Raw genomic sequence first — 13,268 nt, 5'->3', positions numbered from 1 at the left:
GGCTTGGAGTCCCATTTCAGCAGGTGTTGCAAGCCAGAAAGACGGGCACATTCCTCACCCCAGCACTGGTGCTACCATGGAAGAGGAATGGACCCAGGGAGCTCACGCCATGGACAATATTTTCATGCCGCAGGTATTGTTTCAGGGTAAGTTTTAGGCCTAATCAGTGTATTGAAGGTGCTTTAGTGATGATCACACTTTTTTTTTTTTTTTTTGCATTGGAAAAGTAAAACTGTGTAACAAGTCTGGGTGTGTTGTTCTGTAACTGCCTTGCCTTAGGTATGATTTCATTAGGTATTCTTGTTAACTGAATGAGTTATGGCAGGGATTGAGTGTGAAGTTCAGTTGCTGCCGCCTTTTGTCTTCATTTTATAAAGGAGATGAAGCTTTTTGCATTTTCATAGTATTTTAGCAAGTTCCCTGCTGCTGTTTGGATGCCTGAATTGCTATTTGATGCCCTCATTGTGGTTTGTATGTTTCTCACACCGGGTGACGTTAATATTTAATGAATTTTAGACCATCACGAAGAGATGATTCAATGCACATAATGCTATAAGTACTCTCCTGTGGTAGTTGTCACTTGAGAAATTATTAGGGTAGATTTTTATTTCCTATGGCTGTTGCTTTAGAAGGGCTGTGGCTGCACTGGAATTAGAAAAGGGAAATGTAGCCACTGATTACAGATAGAGAAGTAAGAAAAAGCCAGCTTGCCAAAACATTCAGTATATCTTTCCAATGGAAAAAACATTCAGACATGTGAAAATCTCTGCTGGAGTAGCGCATAATAATACATATCTCTACAGGCTCATCTGTTTTTAAAATGCAGGGAATCGTGAAGATGACATTTCCCAGGGAAAAAAATATATCCAGGTGACACACATATTTACGTACTGAGTTTGTTACGTATTCTACATAATGTGGAGCAAATTTTGTATCCCACTTGTACGTTTAGGGAATATAAACCTCTTTTAATGGCATCTAAATGATCATGTTTGCCTATGCAGCTTCAACCTGTACAAGTTGAGGTTGGGAGGTGAGAAAAAAAGTAGGCTCTCTTTTCTCATAGAGAGGGATTTTGCTAGTGATGTCCACAAGTTTACCAGTATCGGTTTTCCATAGTCCCTATCATAGGTGCGATTTTAGCTATTTTAAGACTTTTGCTTCCTACCCTAAAGGTAGGTGACAAATTGTGTTGGAAAGGAGGTATACATATCTTACTTTTTAAAACAAAGATGCAGGCTTTCAGAGGTCTTGGCTTTTGGGTTTTATTCTTAAAATGAACATGCAAATCTAATCGTCTTGCGCCTGACTGGGAAGTGAAATGTATTTAGAGTAGTCCTGTACACACCAGCCTGCCATGCACCTGATTTGCCACTACTGTAAGCTTTTTTTGAAATAGCAGCTCACACCCACCCCCCGCAAAGAAAGAAAAGAACAACGTGTGTAAATCCAGAAATGGTTTTCAGCTTGTCGTCAGACTAGTTTATTTCAGGGAGCCTACGCGTCCCCAAGTGAAACATCACACTCGGAGGGCAAACGATTTGGAAGAAGATCTGTCCCAGAAGAACCTCCCGCCACACCCCCGCAGTGTCATCACGTCCAGTCCACGCGTGGATTTGTGCCTGCCAAAGCCCGGTTTCGGTGATGCCCGTGGCTAATATCGCCTGTGTTTATACCTAGGACAGCAAAGCGCGGACCTGCAAAGCGTGAGTGTAAAGGAGAAGCTGCCCAGGCTCCAGCGAGGGACCCGCACGGCGGGCCGGGCCCCGGTAGCAGCCGCCCCGCCGCTCCCCAGCCCCTCGGGCGGGGGGACCCCGAGCCCTGCCGAGAGCCCTGCCGAGGAGCCCTGCCGAGCCCCCGGGGCTGGGCGGGGAGGGCCGGAGAAAGCGCCTTCGCGGGGCAGCGGCCCCGGGAAGCGGCCGGCTCCGGCTGCCGGAGTTTGTGCTGCGGTTGCCGTGAGAGAGGGGGCAGCACTGGGGACGGAGGGGATCTCGGCGGCCCCGGCCGGGCGGGCAGCCGGAGGAGCGGAGCCCCGCCGCGGCGTTCCCCGCCGGCAGCCTCCCTCCCTTCCCTGCCCCCGGCTCCCTCCCGCTCTCCCCTCCTTCCCTCTTCCCCCCTCGCCGACGGCCGGGAAAACCTGCCCGCGAGCACCAACGGCACCGGCACGTGCCAGGGACGAGCCCGCCAGAGGCAGCCGGGGCCGCCGCTCTCCGCCCAGGTACCGGGGCTTGCGCCGCAGCGGACCTATCTGAGGATCCACGCCTCCTCCCCTCCTACTCCTCTCTTACCTTCTCCTCTTCCTTTTCTTCTTTCCTGCTCTTCTCCTCGATCCTCTCCCTTGCTCCCCGCCCCCCGCCCCGCCGAGCGGCCGCGGGCGCAGCCCCCCGACGCCGCGGCCGGCCCGGGCGGTGCTCGGCGGGGCCGCGGGAGGGAGTGGCCGGGCATCTGCCGGCAGGGAGACGGGGTCCGGGGCTGGCAGCCTGTCTGTGCGTGTGTGCGCCGGGGGGGGGGGGGGGGGGCGGGAGGCATGGAGCCGTGGGGGCCGGGGGGTGCCGGAGGAGGGACTATGGGGAGAGGAAGGAAGGTATAAGAAGGGATGCAGGCAGGGGAGGGGGTGATGGAAAGAGGGGGTGCGGGGCCGAGGGGCAGGCGCTGACAGCTGCCTTCCCCGCACCCGCAGTCCCCTCCTCCGGTGCCGCCGTGGGGTGGGACTCCCCGGCGGGCCACTGTCTCCCGTCCTGCTCCCCCTCCGCCCCCACCACCCCGTCGCCGCTGCTGCCCGGCGCCGGGGGTCCGTGCTGAGGCGGGCGTACGGGGGGCGGCCGGGCTCCGCCGCTCGACGGCGCGTCCCGTCCGCTGCCCCGCAGCCGGCGGGCAGCGGCAGCCCCGGGACGATGCCCCAGCTCGGCGGGGGCTGGCTGGGGACGCCGCGCTTCGTCCCGGCCGCCGCCGTCTTCCTGGGAGCCCTTTGCCTCCCCGGGGCGCTGGCCTCCTCCCTGCTCACAGGTACGCGGGCGCGGGGTGGGGGGGGGGTGGGGGGCGCGCTGGCTCGCAGGCTGTGCGGTGCCCACCTGCCGCCGCCGTCGAGCGCGGGGGCTGCCCGGCATTTCGGGGAAGGGCGGAGGGCTGGAGGTGTAACTGCGTGGTTTGGGGCAGGTGATCACAGGAGCTATGGTGTCGTCCCCCGTTCCCCCCCCCCCCCCTTTTTTTTTTTTTAATTTTCTTTTTTCCCCCCTTTTTTCCCCCCACTTCCCCTCGAGGGTTCTATTTTCCTGCTCTCTGGGGCACGGAGGGAAACGCTGAATCAACTTCTAGTGCAAGTGAGGAGCTATTAGGTTTCAAGAAGCGATTCCAACATGACACAATGCCGGCTAAGCAGCGCTAGGGCCATAAAGGGATTTCTAATTTGATTCCGTTTGACAGTCAGCCTGCTAATTTTGACTCATTTGCCACTTGGCTGTCATGCATTGAAAGGATGCTTGGTTTAGGGCTCATGCTGTACTCCCGGTCCAAGTCCTCGGAGTGTAGCAGACAGCTTTCTACTGATTTCAGTGAGCTCTGGATCTATCGTTGTAGAAGTATCCTGCTTTGCGCGGAGTACTCGTTATTCTCCACACATCATCTGGGAAGAGAAAAAGCGTCCTTCTTTGCTGTAACTGGGGCACAAAGAAAGTCTAGGTTTGTGCGGCAACAAAAGGCCAGTCATTTCACAGTTGCCTTTGGAATCTTACAGAAACTCTGAACATCCCTGCTTGCTTAAAACGGGCAAATTAAGGCAAGATTTTAAATTGAAGGCTAGGAACGGGGCAGGGGTTAAACGTGAGTGGGACAAGGACGGTTTCCAAAACCAGCTGGGGGAATTTAAATATGTCAGTATTTTAATTTTTTTATTTCTATTTCAGGATCTGTTGCAAAATGTGAAAATGAAGGGGAAATTCTGCAGATACCGTTTATCACAGACAACCCTTGTATAATGTGTGTTTGCCTGGTAAGTTTGGATTTCAGATAGTAAGAATATTCAGGCCTGTACTAAAAGTAGCTGCACAGAGAGGGGAATATTTCACATAATCAAATCTTGGGTGCCTCTGTCGCCCTTATGTAACAAGGTTATCTCAGAGCTGAGCTAATGGAAAGTAATCCAATCCATGATCTGGCAATCATTTCTTTGACTTTAAAACTCTCAGGCACAAAGTTGTACGTGACTTTAATATGACATTGTGAAACCGCATTTACCATGTGAATTTGGAGGCAGAACTGTTTTCACAAAGTCAGGGGTGCACACAAAAGCCTTTGTGCATAGCTCAGCAGAGAGCGCGAAAGGTAAGGTTTGGAAATGGTGCTGCTTCGAGCTCCCGTGTGCTTAGTTTCACACGCCACTGGCTGAGGAGCTGCACAAGGGTGCAAGGTGAAGGCTGCAACGTGACTATACGTGGTGTGGTAAGATGATAGCGAAAGTACAAGTGATGCTTTTGTTGGAGTGCTTTGTTCCAAGGATGACGCTGCCTGCTGTGCTGGGAATTCAGTGGTTAATAATGTCAGTAGCTGATACACCTTTTGGGGAGAAATGTTCTTTTTCCTTGTAACTCTACTTCAGAGTTAAGCATTTTTGGGAGCAATTCAGCTGGACAAGCCAAGGCTTAGGGGATATTGAAAAACAGTTGTTCTAAATGAAACTTCCTACAATATATTTAAAAGAAAGCCATAAACCTTCATTTGCTGTTGAATGCAAAGAAAAGTATAGACCAGAAAGCACTGCGTTTTACATTTTGGAAGTTATAGAGTAGCTGAAGGTACAGAATGCGTGCTACTTCAGGACTGAAATATCCAGACACCCTCTCCCCCCCCTTCTATTACTGCGATTAATATTATTAGCATTAGCCAGCATTATTATAAGTCTGTAAAAGACTTGAAGAATTGTTTCAGATTGCCTTTTAGAAGGCAATTTTGGCAACTGTAAGACCCTGATCTTGAGCCCCCTGAGATTGATGTATATCGCTGCACTGAGTTCAAAAGATTTTAAGTGAGGCTCAGTGATAACTTCTTAGCTAGTAGTGATAAAGAGTAAGTTATTGATTCTTCTGAGTAGAGGGGATGGGGAAAGGAGGAGCGTGGGATGTGGTGAGTAAAGAAATCAAAGGGAAAAACAAAAAAAGAGACGAAGCTGTGTTTTATCATGGATCACCTTCCCAAATATGTCTGCCACCACTCTTGCTAATGGAAGCTGGTGTTAACCAGCGAGGAAGCAATTTATCTGTGAAAGAGCAGAAGTTCAGTCTTGGGCATCAGGGCAATAATGCATCAGGGTAAAATACTTGTATTTATAGATCTCTCTAGACCTTGGCTTTATTAGATCAATGAGCACCCTTTTAGCGTATGAACATGAAGAACTGCAGAAAACATTGGATGTAAGAACTCTAAATCTCTGCGGTTTGTAGGGCTTACTTTAGTGAAATGGCAGCTGAGGGCATTTGGCTCCCTGCTATGCAAGGAGGACACTACGTTTTATGAAGAGTACAGATATCTAACGAGTTACTGAAGTTACCTGCGCTGGATATACTCTGTTTTATTTCTGTCAAAGGATAGATGTGATCTCTGTTTCTTGAGTTGGGAGCTGGGAGACCTGGTTGAGGAGAAGGAAACCAGTCTGGAGATACTGACTTTAATGCTGTGCAGCATCCAAAGCAATGACTTATTGGACAGCCTGTTGCTGAAAATCTTTGTTCAGGCCTGCCACAAGGGAAAAGATCAATTTTAAGAGGTCTGGGGAGAGCAGAAACAGAAGAAATGATGTGGTGATTTGTGACCAGGAGGGAAGAGAGAACCAGGTTTCCTTACATCCAACTAGAAATATTGATTGCTTAATAGTGATTCAGTGAGGAACTTTCTCTGGAAGACTGATCATACTCTTCAAGGGCAAACCTGATGGATGTTCATATTGTAAGAAGTAAGTGACTAAAATGAGAGCTTAATCAGCTGTTCCAGGAAGGAAGCAATAGCTGTCCAGGAGAGGACAGAAAGTTCAACAGAAGGCACTTGTGTTAAAAACACCAGTAAAGCGAGTAACTGAAATACTGGATTGGATTATGGCAGGTCTCCCCTAGCAGTGACACATGTCCATGACTGCGAGCTGCCATAAATAACCGCACAAGTTACAGAAATCTGAATGGCTCTGGGAAGAAGAGGAATATCTAAATAACTCCCTTCCAGGAGTTCTCCCATCTCACAAATGAGAGGAGACAGAACCAAAATGCAGGAACCGAGTCATCAAGTGTTTGACAGAACTGACTCTGCAGGTTGTGTCCTGCGGAGCAGGGGGATGCATCCCAGCAAGGGGGAAAGAGGGAGGCAGCATAAGCAAAGCAGTGTCCAGCTTTCTCTTAACAGGCTCAATCAGCTGGAAGGGCAAAGTGACAGGTAGTACCAGAAGAGCAAATGTGGTAAAAACGGGAAATTCATAGGTTATTTACTAATTGAAATAATGTGACAAAGACTGCAAAGAGCAATTACAAATGCAATTCCTTATACACCGCTGAAAAGTCTTGGTAGGAAGACCAAAACCAACCGTTGTCTTTCCTCATTGATTAGCGGAGACAGGGCAGAGTGATTTTCATGACAGGAACATGAGCAGGAACAAGGCAGATAGAGCAGACACAGGCTTCTGGGGGTACTGCTTTAATAAAGCTTCTAGCTCTTGTTTTAGGGTTACTGGTAACACAAACCCCTGAATCTTGAATACAAAAGGGACACTGGTGGGGATCTCCTAGAGACAGCCAAGTCTGGCTACCAAACAAGATGAGTTCATTCTGGAGCATCTGCTGTAACATGTGGAAAGAGAAGTTGTGGTGTTATGGGAATTCAGACTGGGCGACATGTGCTGGAGATTTCGTATATGGTACACAGTGAGTCACTCACTTCTAAAGTATAGGTAATGCTTTTCTAATAAAAAGGCACTGCACCCACCATGGGATAACTCTGTTTTGGACTTCCCTACTTGTTGAAATGAAATCTGGTGGAGTGCACAGAACAGCACTGTTGCTTGCCCTTAATATAAGGGAACAGGTAAGACTAAGAGTGTGTATGTGCGTGTGTAAATGTACACTTTAGCTCTGTATGCAAGAACTACCAGCCGAACAAGCTACTATGGCTAAAATCTAGAGTTCCCTGATTTGTAATTTATATGTCTCTACTTTATGGTCTTAATAACACCCATACAAATGGTCATTTTTAACATCTGTAAGACAATAATTTTAATGGGAGCTTTTACAATTACACTTCAGCAATGGTATATTGCTGTCCAACTAATCATCTCCCATCCGTGTTTACTAAGTGCTTAATGTGATCTCCAAAGAACTGGTCATTATTATGGCTGACTGCAAGAAGTGGCCATTTTTAAAATTTTTTTTTAAGAAAAAAACGTGAAAGTCAAAGAAAGACTGTGGTTTATCCACAAGGAATTTCTTGTAGGGCTGTGATGAAAGCTCAGGTCACCTAACTCCTGGTCTAATGGTTTGACTACAAAGCCATCCCTTCTCACTTCATGCACTTCCACTTTACAAGTGGATGTGGGTGTTATGGTCACGGTATGAACACACTCATTTTCTTTTTTGTCTTTGTGACAATGGGCAGGCTGCGCATATGCCAGGTTTTTGGTGTGTCTGCTCTCCTGAGCTTGTTCTGAGGCATGGGTGGGCAAAGGCAAATTAAAGCTGACTTCATGATCCAGAGGTTTTGAGAACTATGATTTATGACTTGCTGTTGCTATCTGCAAAATGCTGTTAGAGCTAGTGTGCTTTGGTCTTCCGCTCCCTTCCACTTCAAATGTCTGTGGTTCCGTATCTCTGAGGAGATACGCTATCTCTGGAAAACTATCATGCCACCTGGCTTTCCATAGGGTTTGAGATACTGGAATAATGCAAAGCAGGCTAAAGGCAATTGAAAGTACCTGCTTTCTTGTGCTTTCACCTTACATGCTGTTAAACACAGAAACTGGAGAAAGCACTGGCATCCTTAGTACTTAGAGCCAATGGGTAAAACAGATATAGAGAAGTTGCACCGGAAAATTGTTTTTATTGAAGCTACGTCACGTAAAATGCAGAATGGCCTACTTGTGAAGTGCCGTGGCTGAGCATCCCATTGCAACCGTGTTTATGGCTAAAGACTTTTCTGATGAAAGGATGCAAAATGCTCTAAGCTGCCGCAAGCTCTGTATCAGGGGAAGGTGAACAACTGCAAGGAAATGCTGGATGTGATGGGCAGTAACAAGTTCCAAGTCAACCAACTCTATGAAGAAAAAATATTGTTGTCAAAAAAAGGGAAACTATTATTTCAGATAATGATGTGGCCCATGACTGTACCAAAAAAAAATATGTTAGAGAACGTATGACTGTGAAACTATTTTCTCCTTAGTGGTCAATAGTAAAAAAATCTCATGTCCTGCTGGCTTCTGAAAATCAAAGTATTGAAGTGGTGGGTTATCAAGTCAACTGAAAAAGGTTTGCCTTTTAAAGAACTTGTCTGAATTGGCAATTATGGTTATAGGTAAAAATATATAATCTTGATGGTATTCATAATGGAATGATATCAATTCAGTTTGAGAAATTGATTCTTTTATTCCAGTTATTAAATGCTTTAAGACTGCAAGCGGTTATAACTACAGTACCTAATGCAAAAATTCTTTTCTAAAAATATTCTCCCACATCTGTGGAAAAAATGAGTTTATTCAATTCATGGGAGCATTTCACACACCTTGCGTGGTTTGAGGAACACAAACATGTCATGTATGACGGCTTCAGATCTTTATATTTCACATGTGAAAGTTTTGGGCTGAGGGTAGTGGAGGCATGAGTAAATTTCTGTTAGTAGAAACAAAACTTCATCAATATGAAAAATTACCATGTTTTGGGAAGTTTTGGACTTTTTGTATGTTGAGGATTTTAAAATGTTAGGGGGGGAAATGCTATTAACTGAATATTGGGGGAACTTTTGATTAGATTTCTTTTACATGGGTGTCAGCGTATAAAATAGGCATGAAATATTTAAGTTCAACTCTGGTACGAGTATGGTAAATGATCAAGTAAAGCAGAGTTTTCATTGGTGGAGCTTTTTGGCTGGAAGGTATCTAAAACTCAAAATAGAAGTAGGCTCACACCTGATATTATGGCATTTGCTTTCAAGAAATATATACTTCAACATATGCGTGGAAAAGACATAAAAATGCTACAGTCTGTTGGAAATAGGTGAAATGAGAACCTGTGTATAATTATAGGACGAGAATGTAAAAACACCACAGAATTAACTTAGCCTGAATTAAACTTCCGAGTGCTGAGTTTTTTGAAGGTGAGATGAGCTCAGCAGTGACAACGATGACAGGTGGTGTTGCCAGTGGTGGTGAGGAGAGCCATGTCATTTCATGCTCGTTTATCATCATCTGTGTGGACCCCGAACACCTTGCCAGAAGCAAACAGAGATCCAAGAATAACCTATCCATTGGCCAGTGGTGTATGTAGTTTTAAAATGAACGTACCAAAAATGCCAGCTGAAGGGGACAGGTGAGAAGCCAGGAACTACAAGGAAACAGATAAGTATACCTCACCTAACAGTGGCCTTCACATTGCAACAGCTTTTTTTTTATTATTTTTTCAAGAGAATGAAAGGTTTTATTTTCAGTGTGGTTTTTTTGTGGGGAGAAAAGGTCTTTTATTATTTTTTTTTTATTTTTCCAAAATACTTTAGAACAAAGTGACTCGTGTCAAGAAACAGCTGATAAAAGCCAGCAGTGATCTTGACAAACCACATCTAAACCAGTGCCATTTCCCCCACCTTTTTTCCTCCCCCCTTCCCTCATGCCTGCGCCTCAAACTTGCCAACTGCACCTGAGGAGTGGTAATCATATGTCTCAACCTTTTATCACCTAAATCCAGAACAGAAGGAAGTAAATGTGAGCCAGAAAGTGTAACCAAGTGTTGGAAACCTGAGAAAAGTTTGGAGACAGGAGCTCAGGAAACTAGAAATCAGAGCTTTGCTTGGCATAAGTTTTATTCAGCATGAAACATCATTCTGTAGGTTAAATTTCCGCTTTTAAATCCAAATGTGCAATGTAGAATTTGACCTTTGCTCATAAAATTACGTTAAATTTGTCATTATAAGACCTAGTGTTCTGCCTAGCTTGAACGACAGAGTAGTGAAACTAAGTGCAAGCAAACCAAAAAATTGGTGAAATAACCTCATCCCATAGTCCTCCCTGCACACACCCCCACCCCCCCCCCCCCACCCCCCATCTCCTCATTGCAGTCTAAAGCAAGAAAGCTACTAGATTTGCTGGGGTTCCTTACCTGTAGCACAGTTGATTTCTGTGGCACAATACACAAACTGAAAGTGCATAGCTAGCCTGAGAACAAGTGTTTGACACATGTTCTGTGAAGATGGGAGTGTTTTAGTACATCAGGATTCAATTGTTGTTGCGTCAAGGTATAATGTGGCCCAGATGATTTTCAGTGGAGTAGTGCATATTAAAAAAAAATAAAATCAAATCATCAAACAATTCTTTCATACCTATTTTATTTAATTTAATTTCAATAGTTTACATACATCAACTACAGAATCTACCAAGACTGCATCTTCTTTCAATTTAAATATTCTTGGTCTTTATTACTATATAATATAATCAGCTTTCTCTTCACCCACAAAAATAGCAAACAAAGAGACAGAAAAGCCTATGGGACAGTAGGGTACTGGTAGTTTTCATTCCCATAGTACTGCAAAAGAGAATGTTGTTTTAATCGGTGTATGAAGGATTCCTGGAACACGAACATGCTCCAACATGATGAAAGCTTTATTAGTTTTTATCTAATTTAAAAAAGATACAGATGTATATGCCGTCTCTTAAATGAAAAAAAACCCCAAACAACCAACACCCCACACCCCTAAAAGAAATCCCCAAAACAAAATCCAGTCATAACTCCATGTCTGGTGCAGCTGGGTGTCCCATATGTGCTTTGTCATGGAGAGCAAAGAGCAATAGGTGTGTGTATGAAGATGGTTTTGCAAGTGAGAAGTGAATTGAATAAAGAGCCCAGAGCTGGTTAATTACCTGTTGTGGAGGTGATTGCTTTGGTAGGCTCTCCTGAAGGATGATTCAGGTAGGTTCAGTTGTACTTGTTCTTAATTCAAGCAACATCCATAAGACAAGACTTTGGCCTGTCTGAGAATGAAACACAAACTACCTATGGTAGAAGATGGTTACTCTAGCTTCATTCTCTAAGTTTTTAACAGCGGTGTTGAGGCAATGTTCAAGTCACTTTAGTCCCATATACAGATATGGCCACCCTGGTGAAGTAGTACCATGTGCAACATCTCATCTAATTTTCTCCTGTGAGGAATGACCGTGATCGTATAGCTGGGTTTTGTGTCTGTGCCATCCGTGGACCTTTCGAAGTCCACTTTCTGCACTTTGCTTCACATCCCAGAGCTGCCTGAGAGTGTGGCACATCCCTACACAGGTATGTTTGCCTTCAGTTTGCTATGCTTTATCATGACAGTTAGTTTGGAGACATGGTGCACAGTCATAATGGCAGCTTATGGTGAAGCCTTTCTGGAAATCTGCAGGTTTGAAGAAGCTATTTCACGTTCTCAGACCACATGGGATAGTGAAGAGTTCACTACTTGCACATTTCTAACATAGAATCAGCCGTATTGAGCAAACATACATATGCACATAATGCTGAACTGATTATAGGTCTTGGCAAAATCCTCCTGGAAGAGAGCTGGTGATATGTCACTGTAACAATGATGAAGATCCAATCCATCAAGTATGGAAATGAGATTCTCTTTGGCGTAATTAAAGGATCAGAGAACTCAAATACAAAAGAACATATTTAAAATGTATAAATAATATGTGGAAAAATATGAGGGGCACAAAAATGCCATAAACTAAATGGAAAAATGTAATATAAGTTTCAAATGTTTTTGGAATGTGTCTACAATAAGTGCAAAATGGATCAGTCTAAGTTAAGGCACTTTTCTATTGCCAATAAGAAAAACATTTTTAAAGAGCTGGTCCAATATCAAAATGGCATTTTAAAAGCATACGGTTACCTGTATATAGTTTTTATTAGCTTTCAAGTTTCTTCCATTGAGTTGTTAATGGTCTTTTTAAGAATTATGGTCCTGTAAGTGAATGGCTCACAGTGTCAGTACTTCTGCTGTTCTGCTTTGTGCTGCTATATAAAAATAGATATTTTTTCTCCACCAAATATCTGGTTTTATTTCCCCATCATGTTTTAATAGAAATTTTTGAGGGAAGAAAAATATTAAGCAACAACCAAAAAATCAAATGAAAATGCAACCTTTTTACATTGAGCTTATAGTCAAATAAAAGGCCATTGTGAAGAAAAAACACTATTGTATAAAAGCTTTTACCTGTAATACTACTATTAAAGTGACAATCATACCGGTACTTGCTCATATTGTACCTAATAACTGCTGTAATTACTTCCTCTGAGGTCTCTTGGCCTCTTCATCTTATGCATTAAGCTGCAGCTAAAAAATTCCTAGTCTGACTATTTGTCCGATTGAGCTCTGTGCAGGGTTTTGCATCCAGCTGAATCAAGTGCTGTGCATGGTCTGGGTCCAAGTACAGCATGGACCCTATCCCTTGTCATCTCCAGGCGCTGACCTTGTGTGCTGAGATCTGGATTTCATATACTTTTTGTCTGTCTCTCCCATTATTTATTAGACTTTTTCCCCTGCTTTTTTTTCCTCATTTTCCTTGTGTCTGGAATCCACTTGGTCTAGATAGTAGTCCGAAATGGGCTGTTAAGCTAGGACCATGTCCACCACCTCACTGAAAAAATAACACGTCTTCATGCATCGTCTGTGATCTGCATCCTCTTTACTTGTTTCCTCATCCATTCTACACATCAACCTCCTGGCTGTAGTTTTCATTTTCTGTATTGTAGATTTTTCAGAGACGCAAGCTTTGTGTGTTTGTGCTGTAAAGTGCTACAGCAAAAGGCAGTACTATGAAATAGCAGTAGAGTTGGAGATCTATTTGTTCATGTGAGCACGAAAGATGGAAATGTGGTAAAATGCCATTTAGAAAAATGATGCAAAAGATCTGATGTTTTGCCTGACAAATTGAGGCCCTGTTTTTTCCGAGTCCCTGTTTTAAGTAAAGCTTTTTGCAAAGCTTCAATGTTAAAGATCGAATCAGGTCTTCTTCCACTCTGCCTTAGAGCTATGCTTGCATTGTTACACTGTATTTGCTCCGG

The 13,268-nt window shown here is 44.4% G+C and overlaps 1 protein-coding gene across 1 annotated transcript in view; it reads left to right on the top strand.

The window, feature by feature from the left end:
• The first annotated feature begins 2,859 nt into the window (after positions 1-2,859).
• BMPER (BMP binding endothelial regulator) overlaps positions 2,860-13,268 on the top strand; it is a 146,774-nt gene continuing 136,365 nt past the window's right edge. The window contains exons 1-2 of the mRNA XM_049817188.1: positions 2,860-3,006; positions 3,903-3,988. Of these exons, the coding sequence (XP_049673145.1) occupies positions 2,895-3,006; positions 3,903-3,988 (198 nt within the window). The 5' untranslated portion in view covers positions 2,860-2,894. The remainder of the gene's footprint in view (positions 3,007-3,902; positions 3,989-13,268) is intronic.

This window comes from Accipiter gentilis, chromosome 14 (genome assembly GCF_929443795.1).
Source record: "Accipiter gentilis chromosome 14, bAccGen1.1, whole genome shotgun sequence".
In the NCBI taxonomy this organism is placed as follows: Eukaryota; Metazoa; Chordata; class Aves; order Accipitriformes; family Accipitridae; genus Astur; species Astur gentilis.
This window is presented reverse-complemented; position numbering and strand designations above follow the sequence as displayed.